General features: G+C 52.0%; 1 protein-coding gene across 1 annotated transcript in view; it reads right to left on the bottom strand.

Annotated features, from left to right (window-relative positions):
* ATP2C2 (ATPase secretory pathway Ca2+ transporting 2) overlaps positions 1-13,282 on the bottom strand; it is a 57,877-nt gene extending 44,595 nt beyond the window's left edge. The window contains exon 1 of the mRNA XM_045796210.2: positions 13,083-13,282. Coding sequence (XP_045652166.2) covers positions 13,083-13,181 — 99 coding nt within the window. The 5' untranslated portion in view covers positions 13,182-13,282. The remainder of the gene's footprint in view (positions 1-13,082) is intronic.
* Between the last annotated feature and the right edge of the window lie 647 nt (positions 13,283-13,929).

Genomic DNA, 13,929 nt, shown 5'->3' with positions numbered 1-13,929 from the left:
AATTCTGTGGCATTTAGTATATTTCCAATGTTACACAGCCACCACATCCATCTGGTTCCAAGACTTTCTCATTCCCGCAAAAGGAGAGCTGGGGTGCACGATCAGTCACTCCCCTCTGCCTCCCCCAGCCCCTCGCTGCTGCCACCCATCTGCTCTCTGTCCCCAGGGATTTACCTATTCTGCATATTTCATGTAGATAGAATCACACAATATGTGATCTTCTGTGCCCCGTGGGTGATCTCCAAAGTGTTGTTTGCCCACGGCAAACAGACCCACGCGGGCCTGCCAGGGCTGGTGACAATGTGGGGCCTCCCCAAGCCCTAAGGAAATGGTCTGGAACCTAATGACTTAGAGTGTTCTTAGGGTGTTTTCTCTAAGCAAAGATGGTTCAGAGCTGACATTTAACCTAGCAGTGGCTTCCAGAGGAGCCACCAAGAGCAAATATGACATCTGCTGAAAGATGAGTTGGCTGACAGAGTGAGCTGGGAGCTCACTGCAGGACAGGTGCACACGTGGCACCTTGCAGGGCAGCCAGCCTCCCCTGAGCCAGAAGCCAGGCTTTCTCTGCCTTCCCGTCCAGCTCGGGGGATTCAGTTCACTGCAAACACTTACAGAGTTAGACCCCAGTGATTGCTTCCCTGTTGAAAGGGCTTAGACATTTATTTCTTCAAAATATTTGTCCAGGGGTGCCTGGGTGGCGCAGTCGTTAAGCGTCTGCCTTCGGCTGAGGGCGTGATCCCAGCGTTCTGGGATCAAGCCCCACATCAGGCTTCTCCGCTAGGAGCCTGCTTCTTCTTCCTCTCCCATTCCCCCTGCTTGTGTTCCCTCTCTCACTGGCTGTCTCTGTCAAATAAATAAATAAAATCTTAAAAAAAAAAAAAGATATTTGTCCAAAACCTTCCCCGTGCCTCCATTTCCCCCTCTGGAAAGTGAGGGTTTTAATAGCAGAGACTCATAAGCTTCCGGGGGGCCAAAAGAAAATCAGACAGAGAGCCTGAGCGCAGCATCTGGTCCCTGAGAAGCATAAGTGAACAGAAACCATGCGAGCGTGCCAAACATTGCACGGGACACACGTACAGAAAACATTACTCTTTATCAGAAATGCAAATGCAACTGGGTATCTGTGCAAATCTGGCAGCACTGGGAAGGAAGAAGTCAAGAGACACTCATGCCCCAGGTGGCAGAGTCGTGATGGGGACACTTCACTCTAGAAAGGAGACAGGCAGGGGTGCAATTCGGAGTTGGAGGGGGGAGCTCAGGAGCTGTGAGAAAACCAGCCTTGAAGAAGGTACAGGAGTGAGTTCCCCGGGAGCGGAGAGGGGACCGCCTGGGCTCTGGAAGAAAAGGCGGGAAGGTGCCAAGCAGAGGAAATGGTCCAGTTGGGGAACCCCAAGTGCTGTGAAATAGTGACAGGGTGGGGCTCTGACGGGTTTCAGAGGGAAGGATGGAGCCAGAGAGGAAGTCAAGGGCCCAGGGAGCCACACGTTCCTGACTCTTCAAGAATTTCACAGTATGGGTGGATGCAGTCACTGGGCTCAAGGCGCTTGGAGAGGAAGAATGTAAGGGTCACAGTAACCCAAGAACAATCAGGCAGCCAGGGTCATTTGGGGGTGACATTTGAGATGAGGGGCAAATGACCCAACTCCATGCAAATGCTTCCTTCTTTCTCAGACTTCTGCAACGGCCTCTCCTAAGGCATGTATCTGTGAATTACTGGGTTATACATTAGCCTGTGGTCCTTAACACATTGTCCTCAGGCCAGCATCAGCCGGAACGTGTTCGAAAGGCAGATTCTCAGGCCCCACCCTAGATCTAATGGATCAAAAGCTCTGGGCATGGATCCTGCCCTCTGTGCTTTAATGAGTTCTCCAGGGGACTGCAACACACTCCAAAATTGGAGAACCACTGGGATCTTGTAAATACATTGCTGTGGCCTATCCCCAGGCCAACTAAGGAGTGGGGCTCAGCCAGCAGGAGTCCAAAAAGCCCCAGGTGATTCTAATACGCAGCCAGAGCTGAGATGAGGATACATAGCTGGGAGATGCACTCACAGGGCACTCCTATAGAGTCTGGTTTTAAGGGGCTGCCATCTTGGAGATCGAAGGCCATGGCCAATGGACCGAGCACGAGGTTGGGAGAGCTGGGCTGAGAGATGTAGAATCAGTTCAAGCAGGGAGGGTTCCTTCTGCTTCCTGGGGGAGGGGTGAGGATGAAACCTGAGGCAGCAGGTGCCCCCACATCCTTCTAGAAGTTGGGCAGACAAGAGAAAGAGATGCCCAAGGAAAGCGTGGCTGAGAACAGCTAACAGGTCATGAGGATAAAATATCACCCTAGCACAAGACATAACACAATAATGCAGCAGACAGAACAGCTAACAGTCTGATATCAGACATCCTGCCCAGCATTCGACATCCACAATGCCATTAAATCACCCTGCAGCCCTTTGAGGTGGGTCCACTTTTCATCCCCATCCCACAGATGAAGAGATGGCTAAACTGGCCGCCTCCTGGACCAGCAATTTGTCGCTTCATAAAACACGAGGAAACATCTTGGCAGGAATTGTGCTGAGCAGAGGACAGAAGGGAGGAGGCACATAGAGAAACATGACTTTCTGGAACCCCTAAGGGGAGTAGGGGCAGAGGTTGGTGGGAACAGGGGAGAAGCTGAGCCTGAATGACGCCCCCCAAGAGACGCCTCCGTTCTGATCCCTGGAGCCTGTGACCATGTGGCCTCACATAGCAAATGGGACTCTGCAGGTGTCATTAAGGAGGTCTTGAGCTGGGGAGGTGACGGTGGATGATCTGGGTGGGCCCCAGGTGCTCACAGGGTGCTTGTAAGAGGGAGGCAGGGGGTGGAGAGGAGATGTGAGGACAGAAGCAGGGCGTGGGGGCGGGGGGTGACAGGATTCCCAGTGCTGAAGGTGGAGGAAGGTCCACGAGGCAAGGAATGTGAACCACCTTCAGAAGCTGGAAAAAGGCAAGGGAACAGATTCGTCCTGGAACCCCCAGAAGGAATGCAGCCCTGCTGACACCTTGATTTTAACCCAGTGAGACCCGTGTCAGACTTCTGACCTCCAGGACTGCAAGACGATGAACTTGTGCTGTTTAAGCCACCAGGTTTGTGGTCACTTGTTACAGCCGCCCAAAGACCCTGACACACCAGCCACCATGGGCCCGACAACGAAACCATCGTCTGAGCTCCCAGACTCCCTGTTCTCCCCACAGCCAGCACGTCGCGGATCTGCCTGTCCACCTCCCACACCGACCGGCAGCCTCACGGAGGAGCGGCTGCTCATACCCAGCGTACTCCCAACCGACGGCACAGTGCTGCAAACAAAAGGTGCTCAAAAACATTTGTGGGAGGAAGGGAGGCGGGGAGGGAAGAAGGGGCACACAGCAGAGCAGCGTGGAAGGTCTCCATACCCCCAGACGCCGGGAGCCACGCCAGATCCAGGACAGGAGGGAGGGCTGCCAAGGACAAGAGCCTGTGCGGACGGCTAAGGGGGCAGCAGCTGGAAGGTACAGTCACGCGTTACAGAATGCGGGGCTTCGCCTTGGTGGTGGCCGAGCAAATGCCCTGTGCCGTGGCCAGTGCCACCGGCCTGAGCCTGTGCTGAGTCTCCCCTCTTCAAGTGAGCCCTCGTTGGTCCCCTCATCCACTCCCCACCTTCTCATGGTATGCGAGAACCTCAGGAAAGCAGACACAGTCCCTGCCCTAAAACGAGAAACTACACAGCAAGGTGGTTTGAAAGAATAATCAGGACAATTAGGAAGAAGAGAAACCGTAAAAGTATGAGAAGAAATCACGGACTATGTTGTTTTGTTTTGTTTTAAATCTCAGCATGAAAAGGACTTTCTGAGCACCAGACAAAGGCAGATGCCACGAAGGAAAAACCTGATGAATTCACTGCACCACAACAGGGTTGTCTTCTGGGAAGCGCGCTGCAAGGTCCGAGGACAAACGCCACGCTGGGAAAGTGCCGGCAGTTCCTAACGCGGACGATGACTAATTCCGCGCACAAAGAGCTCCGACTCATGAAGCAGCAAAAGACCACCAGCTCATGTTCTTAAAAAATGGACGAAGGTTATTAACTAAGGGTTCCCAGCAAGGAGGCGATAACTTAAATGTAAAAAGAGCATCGAACCCCTGAAAACCCGAGTGCGTCTGAGAACGGCCCGAGCGCGCCAGCCTTCGCCTGTCTCCTGGGGCAGGTGCAAGTCTAGCACGCGGTGCTGGGGGCAGAGCTTTCAGAAGGCAATTTGGCAGCATCAGGGTCTAAAACTGCCCAGTTCTAGCAATCTCTGTTTTGGACTAACTGCAGGGTAGTGCCTGTTCGAAGTCGTCCACGGCAATCCTGTCTACAGCAGCCGACTACTGGAAACCCCCGTGGCCATGAAACACTGTGCTGCCATCAAATCAGACCGTGAAAGCTTTTTATTTACCTGTATGGGAAATCTGAAACACGTACTGAAGTATGAGCTACACACGGTTGCATGCGCAAATATTAAGTGTGCACCTGGGTGCCTTCCTGCATACGTGGGCACCTGAGCGACCCCCACGCCGATGCAGGGGAGAAGCTCTTTGGCACCCGGAAGGCTGCCCCATGCCCACTCTCCGTCAATGGCCCCTTGGAAGATGAGTCTTATCCACGTGGACTTACTCTATTTTGGAACACCAGAGAAATAAATATAAACCATACAAATGTCCTCTTGTGTCTGTCTCCTCGTACCCAGTGTTACCGCAGCGAGATTCACCTGAGTTGCTCCGTGAACGACCGTGATGAAAAACCGTAATCCATCCTCTCTTGTTGCCCTGTCCCATTTCAAGTATCCCACTGATCCAATATGCCACAATTCACTTAACTATCTGCATGTGGTTGGGCATTTCGGTTGTGGCTCGTTTGGTCTATTATCCATAACACTTCCACCAACAGTCGTGTGCAGGTCTGCAAGCAGGCGCAAGCCCTCGTTTCTCCCAGGTGGGATGCTGGGTCATTGGCACACGTGCCTGGAGTGATTCTGGACACTGCCAGGCAATTGTCCCAAGTGGTGGTCCCATTAACAAGAAAAGCAGCAAAGGTGCATGATACCGTGAGTACTAAGTGAGCCTACAGATCATGCAAAGGGAAAGGAAACCAGGGCTGGTTGCCTTTGGGGCTGGGAAGGGGGTGGCTAGAAGACAGGGCAGCCAGAGACTCCGAAGGTACTCCCGTCTGCATCTTCTTGAATCTTGAGTCACCAGTTTGAATGGCTGATTCAAAGGGGGAATGGCGGTGCAGACCAAGCGTGGGGGGCAGAGCCTGTGCAGGAGGGGAGGGGGCTTCCTAGTGGAAGGAGTGCTGGAGAATCCAAGATCACACAGACGCTCAGGCAGGTGGGGAGGACAAGCCCCCTGGGATGCACAGAGTAAAGGCTGGCTCACATGGGGACGCTCACATCGGGGAGAAGGGAGGCAGGCAACCCCACGGGACCTGCCCAGGACTCTTTCATGTTAAGGGGAAACAGCCCTGAATGAGCAAACTGGGTGGAGGGAGTGCTGTCTGCCCAAGGACTCACTGATCTGGGCTCTCTTCTACCTCCCCCAGCTGCCAACTGTGCAACCCTCCGCCAGGCCCTTGACGTCCCTGAGGCTGTCTCCTCTGTAAGACGGGAATCATCACATCCCCACACCCTGGACTGCGGAGGCAGGGCTCTTAAATTCCAGCCTCAGGTCAACCTGGGTTCCAGATGCGTTTTCCAGTCCCTGAAATTCTATCTAGGCAGTGTTTGCGATCTGTGTGTGTGGGATGGCGGTGTGACCCCACCCAATGAAACACTGCCCATAGGACAGAACAAGACACACGGAGCACGCATCTTTTGTGGCCATTGGATGGCCAATGTGGTCAGGGACCCGATGAGGAGATGCCTGAGCGAGGTGGTGGCCAACGTGACCGGGGGCCACCAGGAAGGGGAGGAGACTGGGTACATGCAGGGCAATTGTGCAATAAGTAAACATACCACCACTCTCACTGGGGAAGGGAGTGATGGATCTAGAAAGAGCTGGCACCAACCTTGTGGTAGCCACTGGATTGGATGGAATCGATGCATATATTTATAGTACGTACACACAGAGAGCTATAAACGCGGATCTCACAGTGTGCACACACATACACACACCCCACCCCCTGGGAGGGCCCAGCAGCCACAAACCGCAGGAGCATGAGGACACACTGAGTTGTATCAGAGCTTGATTTGTAACGACCGTTCTTCTACTAAAAAGAGCCAAGACTCCTGGGAGAAATGCCTGCTTCCGGGGTTGGGGCAGGGAAACTATCAAATGAGCCCAGACTTTCTTGTGATGCCAGGAAGCAGGGACATGCTCAGGGACATGCTGGGGGCGCTCATCTCTGGCAAGTGGGAAGAAAATCCAGAAGACACAGTGGAAGCTCCTATTCGCCATTTCTGGGACATCAAAATAAAAAGTTAACAAATGTTGGCACACTTCTTTAAACAGGAACTCATGAGTTCACGGTAAGATGGACGAACAAATGAATGCATGAATGGATGGAGGAATAAGCACACGGAGGGGCAGCTCTCCCTCCTCCCAGAACACCAAGGAAGAAAGGAGCGAGCAACGGAACTAGAAGATGGGCAAGTAATCGATCCGGACGGGGACCATCCACGGACGCTAGAACCACAGAAACAGGGTATTGACACAGCCTTCACATGACTCTCTGTGAAACACTTACTAACTACAACGGGGAGGTTGGTAACTTTACGCAAGAGAAAGCTGAGCGGGAGGAGTTGGGAGAACTCTGGCACCCAGTACACATTGGCTGCCCGGGGTCCCAATTCCCGGGACAGCTGTGTAACCCCGGGCAACCTGCTGCACTCCCCAAACCTCAGATTTCCGCAGGGATTTTTTTTTTTTTTTTAAGGATTCAAAATAACATGGTGCACCCATAGATGTTCGCTGGAACATTCTTCTAAAAATTAAAAAAGAGGAAACCATCTAAATGCCCATCGGTAGGGGCTGGGTTACATAGAAACCCCTATGTAGCCAGTGAAGAAGAATGTTCTCTATCTGTGTATACTGCAGGGGCATGGAGAGGCTGGAGAGGTTGCAGATGGTGTGCACAGTATGATTTTATGTCTGTTTTCTTAAAGAGACACTATGTAATTGTATGTAAACAATAATTACTGAGATCGGGGGCTACCCTAAATGCTTTGCTCATACTGAATCATTCCCTTCCACAATGGATCACTGCAGTGAATACCCCGTTGTACAGAAAACCAAGGAATTTGCTGGGGGGGTGGGGGGGCTCACCGCCGGCAAGTGGCAGAGTAGAATTTGCACGCAGGTAGCCTGGGCTGCCAGTGTCAGTGGTCAGGTGTCAGCCTCTCAGGAACCGCATAGCAAAAGGGGCCAGGAACGCCCAAGCAAACAGTCATCTGATTACTGCAAACTGATTAGACATGAACAGTACTTCCCTCCACCCCCCACCGAGGAGCAAAGTGGGAGCAAACAAGTGCCCAGTGGAGGAGGAATCCCCTCTTGTGCACATTTTTATTGTGGCTTATGAAGAAAAAAAAAGTTTAGAAAGGAAAAAGAGGGAGGGAAGGAAAGAAAAACATGTATAGTTCCTGGTTCATAAAAGACAGTCAAAGAATAGCAACTAATATTAGCATATTTCAATGATCAAGGAAGGCAAAACTATCAGTCACATTGCAACGCTGGAATGTGGGGGAGGGAGGGACAGAGAGAGGGACAGCTGCAGGAAGGGGATTCCTGAAACTGAAGAATGAGACTCTGCAGAATCGCCCTGGTCAGGTACCTCCCAGATCAGAGGAGGGAGGCCAGCTTGGCTTGGAGAAATCTGTAGTAGCTTGAGTACAAGTCTCAGCAACCCAAAGCCCTGCCACCTCCTCCAGGAAGTCTCCCTGGATTACACTTAGCAGTAAAGTCTTTACTGCAGCAGTAAAGTCCCCACCACTCCCCCCCACACAGGCTGTGTCCAGTCCCTGTTCTACATGTGTTTTCCTTCATGGGGCTTATCCCCCTTTGTAATTCTATACATACTACTAAAATTATTTGAGAACTATCTGTCTATCCCACCAGACTATAAGCTCTACTCAGTAGGGTCAGTGTTTTACTCACTACTTCATCTCCAGTGCCTCCAAAAGGGTCTGGCAAACAGGAGGATGGCTGTCCAAGGAATGAAGAAGCTAATTGTTCAGAGCAGTGGTTCTCAAACCCAAGTGAGCATCAGACCCACCCGAGGGCTTGTTAAGACTCAGAATGCTGGTACCAGACTGTGTCTAGAGAAAAGCTAATCTACAGAAAGAATGGACAAAAGCAGGGGACAGCCAGAAGAATAGTCTGTGTGGGGGCTGAAGTGGGGGAGAGCAAACAGGAAGAACTTGTTAGCATATCTGACTACTGACTTTATGCCCAGTGACCCCCAGCAGGGCCAGTCCCACGGGCGTGCTCAGAAGGCCGTGTGCTTCACGCAAGGCCCTGCTGTCGTCCTCTTGAAATTCTTGGTCTTCCTTTTGCACTGGGGCCCGCACATGATGGAGCCGGTCCTGCCCCCACCACTGAGCTCTTCTCTGGGCACAGGGCTGCACGCGCAGCCCAAGTCAGACAACAAGACAGTGACAGATTCTTAATAAAAATTACTGTCACTTTTTGAACTAAGCATCACACCGAGAGTTTTAATAAAAACTATCACTTTTTGGATGAGGCATATGCAAAGGATTTTACACAATTCTCATTTATTCTTTTTTAACGACTACATTCACCGAAGGAAGGCAGACAGTGAGCCAAGAAGTGTGCTGAACACTTGCACTGACTACCTCATCCATCTGCTCTGCAGAAAGCCAGTGACCCCCGCGATCAAGAATCACATGTTCTACCAACTGAGCCAGTCAGGAGCCCCTAGACTCTCTTCTAATCAATAGAACACGGCAGAAGTGATAGGATGTCACTTCCAAGGTCGGGTTATAAGAAGCCTGTGGCTTCTAGGCTTTTATGGATGCCTTCTCAATCTCTCTTGGATCATTCGCTCTTGGGGAAGCCAGCCGCTGAGCCATGAGGCAGCTCTGTAAACGGGCCCATAGAGTCAGGGTCCAAGGCCTGCAAACAACCGTAAGAATGAGTTTGGAAGTGAATCCTTCCCCCCTTCCACACTGTGAGCCTTCAGATGAAACCACAGCCCCAGCCAACAGCTGGACAACAACTTCATGTGAGACCAGAACCAGGAGCTTCCAGCTGAGCTGCACCCAGAGTTCTGACGAAGAGAAACCACGAGATGAGCATTTGTTGTTTCAAGCCACTGCATTTTGGAGTAATTGGTTACACAGCAACAGATAACCAATATAACCATTCGACATCAGTGGCTGAGTTCTAAAAAACATCACTAGTCATGTCAAAATTCAGTTGTGACATTTGTACTTTATGATTTCACTATAAACTTAGTTTGATTTCTTGAGCTGCCTTGTACGCACACAGCTACATTTATTCCAAGTTTTATGTTTATACTTCTTGAAGTCACCTTTTGATACAAACAAGTTAAGACACCACTGGAAGGTTGCCGTATGTTGCCTCAGGAAGAAGTCCTATCTTGCTGTATTTTGAGAAACACGAAGGATATGTGTGTGTCTCAGAAGTCCCTCCTGTGCACTGTCTTCCGGCAACCCAGGTGTGATCTCTTGGAAATGCAAATCTGATTGTGTCTGTTTTGTTTATTGCTTTCCTAATGTTTGGTGCATCTGTGAATGAGTGAATGATTGTCATGACCTGATTTAAACCCTCCAATAGTTCCCCGCTGCTCTAGGGATAAAGCCCAAATTCTTCATGGTGGCCCAGAGGCTTTTCATGGTTCACCTCTGCAACCTCATCCTTCTCACAGCCACCCCTGCCCCTCACCCCCTCTGCCCAGAATGGCCATGACTTCTGTCCCTCTCCCAGCACGCTCCTCCTGGTCTTTGCCACTCTTAGGAATCTTAAACATCCCTCCCCCTCCTGGCTGTTGCAACCTGCCGGTAAACAGTCAGCCGTGCTCTGAAGTTTGGTACCCATCTCTGCCCACCAGCAGAGCGGGGAGTGTGCGCATCTCCTTCTACACCCCACCCCTGCCGTGCAGCATGGGCCTGACACGCAGCAGATGCTCCGTGAATCTGGGCTGAATGAATGGGTGACCACGCCATGAGTCTGCTGGAACCCCGTCTTCCCCTTGGAGAGCCCCAGGAGGATGAATCAGTTCACAACCAGGAAGGCAGCACGGGGTGGAGCCGCACCAGACTCGGTTAAGAGATGGCAGCTCTGAGGGTCAAAGATAACTTCCCTGGAGTTGGCACCGAGTCATCGGGAAGCAGGAATTTCTGGTCCAACATTCTCCTCACCCACCATTCAGGTTAACACAGAGAAGGTTTACTCCAGTAGTTGAATTAAGAGGACCTCTCAAACCCCTTCCTTGTCGTGACACTGGAAATATGGCAAGAACGAGGCATCTTCAGAGCCCTGAGCACTCTGCTTAGATTCAGCCTCTGATGCCGCTAACTGGGTCCTCCCTGGCCCCCGCCTCGACCACGTGTCCCCTGCCTGGCCACTCTGCTTTCTTGTTCCCATGATATCGCAGAGCCCTGGATCTCCGATTCAACATCTCTTGGTTTCTCCATCACGTGGGGGCCTCCCCCACGAACTTTGTTTTGTACACCGCTGTACCCTTACGCCTGGCCCCACCGATGAGCCTCCATGTCCTCATCTGTCATATGATTATAATAAAACTGACCTCGGCACAGAGAGACCCAAAAGAAGACACAGCAAGTTCTCGGTAATAATTAGTATCGTAAGTGAGGTGGCTGGGCAAAGTGGCGGGGGGTTCGGGGGCTGCCCAGAACAACGCATTCAACAAACGCTCCTCAAAGACAGTGACGACTCTTGCAGAAATGACCGCTGTGAGCACATTTGCTTCTTTTTCCATTCTTCTTGGCAAAAAAAGGTTCAAACGGGGGGAAGTAAGTATGAGAACAAAGGAGGATCAGTCTCTGAGTTGAGCTGGTGGGAAACAGGTCGCTCCCCCCCCCATCACACCCCCAGCTCCTTTCATGCAATCTCCTGGGCTTGCCCCAGGAGCCTTCCGAGACAGGACATTTTTTCACCCAGGCTTTGCTGCCTGCGACCTGGGTCCCCCCTCTCCCCTCCACTCCCCATGGCCACGTCATCCACCATGCACCCTTCAGGGTGCTTCCGAGAACATCTAGGTCCACGACCAAGTGGGTGAGCCCCCCACATACCTACAGGCGGGTTGAAGGCCTGTCATTCCCTTGAGGACCCCTCGGAAAAGATCTGGAGGAATGAAGTCCACTTTGGTGCAGAGGTCAAATTCACCCCAGCATCTCTGGTCATGTTACATCACCCTCACACCTGGCACACCTGGACACCTGAACATCTTATTAAATCTAATCATGATCAACTATACATCAGGGGTGCTTGAAAAAGACCCAGCTTGACGAAAAAAACAAAAGTCAGAAAGAAAGACCAACAAAAAGTAACGTAGAAAAGGCAACAGTATTGGCAAACTGACTTCAAACTCCTTTAGCAGAACTCAGGGCATGACATGCAGGTAGAGAAATCAATCTCAGAAAGACAATCAACCTCTACACCCAATCCGTCTTGAACCCACACGTCACTTCAGAAACAGAGGATGTGAGAACTGCTAGTTACACAGCCCTGTGGTCCTATCATCCTGGTCCCAGAATTCTCCTGCTAACCTTCAGATATAAAACTCTATTTTTTTTTAACGCACAAATATTTAGGAATCATACCACCAAACCGTTTTGAGTAATTTTCCTCCCAAAGAATGACAACAAATAGTTTAAATCAAGTTTTTTTCCCATCTGATCTTTTCCATTAAAAAGTAAATTTAACTGGGGGGGGGGGCACCTGGGTGGCTCAGTCGTTAAGCGTCTGCCTTCGGCTTAGGGCATGAGCCCAGGGTCCTGGGATCAAGCCCCGCATCAGGCTCCCTGCTCAGTGGGAAGCCTGCTTCTTCCTCTCCCACTCCCCCTTCTTGTGTTCCCTCTCTAGCTGGCTGTCTGTCTCTCTCTGTCAAATAAATAAATAAAATCTAAAAAAAAAAAAAAAAAAAGTAAATTTAACTGGGAGGTTTCCCTTTCCCAGACGGCCATGGCAAGGCTGTATTCTCCTGGGCTCGCCCAAAGCACTCTTTCGGGAATTTTATTTTTGAATGACTGATTAGGCTGAAAAGAAAAAACGTGCCATGTCCCCGAGATGCTTTTGCAGGAATTCAGTGCTCTCTGCTCTCATATCCTGCAAGATGCAAAGCTTGTACTCTTACAAAGCTACGAAGAAAGTCGCCGGGTCATCCACTGACTGACCCTGGCTTCACCAAGTGGAAGAGCTTTTTTGGACAGCTTTTTCATTTCAGCCGCTGAAAAACTCCTCGCCCCAACCCTCCCACACCTGGGGCCTGATAATCCTGTTGATTTCTCCTAGAGGGTCCCCTGGAAGTTGCAAAGTCAACATACAAACCTAAGTGCTTTCCAAAACTGTTCAAGATGTAGGAAGCAAAGCTGGGAGGCCTGGCTGCTCTTTACCCGATTTCCACCATTATTACTATTATTGCTAAAGCATTTTCCCCAGGCGTTTCTGGTTTTGCGCTTTTTTTTTTTTACATCACTTTAATTTTTTGTTTTTTTCCAATTCAAGTAACTTAAAAAAAAAAAAAAAATCCATACAGCAGCCTGAGTGCGGAGACCTAGGAATTTAAATTCTCTGGGGTCAGAGAAACGTAGGTGAAGTTCCTAGCTGTGTCGTTTGCTAGCTGGGTGCGTCTTAAGGGACACATGAAACCTCTCTCTGCCTCAGTATCAAATCCACAAAATGGGCTGTCCTAAGAGGTTAAATGGCGCGGGCCCGGCTCAGGGCAGAAACGCGAGCTGGCGTTGCTAGGAAGACGGCTTCTTTCTAGAGCCAGGGGCAGGAGGGCGAGTTGCTGGAGTGCAGCCCGCAGCCCGCGGACGGGGTCTTGGGGGAGGGTGGGGTGCGGTGGGGCGGAGGGGCAGGTCGCCCAAACTCACCAAGATTTCCAACTCGCTCCTCTCCAGCGGCTCGTACAGGTGGCCCGCGCCCGAGAAGGCGAGTTTCTGCAGGAACTGAGAGAAGCGTCTTTCGACCATCGTGACCAGGCGGAGCCCCCTAACTCGGCCTCCCGTCCGCCGACAGCCGCTCCTGCCCGCGTCCCTCGGTCCCTAGCGTGGCCGGGACTGGCTGCGCGCGCCCAAACCTCCAGGGCCAGGTCTGGGTTACCAGGTAGCCGCCTACCTGCCCGGCGCAGGTGGGGCCCCGCCCCCGGGGCGGAGCGGAGCGGCCTGCCCGGCTGCACCCGGTGCACCTGGCCCCGCCCCGGGGGCGGGCAACGGGCTTCGCTGCGGAGTCTCAGAGCTCGGGCTGTTTCCCAATCTTGCCCAATCCTAAGAATCACCTGGAGCGAGGGGTGGGGTGGAAGTGGGCGAGCGGACGCTTGTTGAAAATGCGGATTCCCGGACCTCGCCTTACCCGGTGTCACTGGGTCTGGAGCCGGTCGGGGAGCTGGACTGTAACGAACTCGCGGTGGTTCTCAGGAGGGCAGCGGAGTGCGGTCAATCCTAAGGCGCTGGGAGCGCCGCCGACAGGCGCTGAGTCACACTCCTACCGATGCTGTGCGGCTCCGGACGAGCCACGTGGCCCCTCGGAGCCGCGGTTCCTTGCCTGTAATTGAAGACTAAGATCTCACCCCCAGGGAGGGCCCTGGGAGTGCATCTCAGGATGGGGAGGAGAGCTTGAGGCCCCCACCCCCTGTGGGTTCCGTGTGGGTCTTGGATGATCTCTGAGCCCTTCATTCTCCTTTCCAGAATGGACTCCTGCACTTGCTAACCATGGGACCTC

The sequence above is a fragment of the Ursus americanus genome, chromosome 21 (assembly GCF_024610735.1).
Source record: "Ursus americanus isolate L20-20 chromosome 21, mUrsAme1.1.p, whole genome shotgun sequence".
NCBI classification, from domain to species: Eukaryota; Metazoa; Chordata; class Mammalia; order Carnivora; family Ursidae; genus Ursus; species Ursus americanus.
This window is presented reverse-complemented; position numbering and strand designations above follow the sequence as displayed.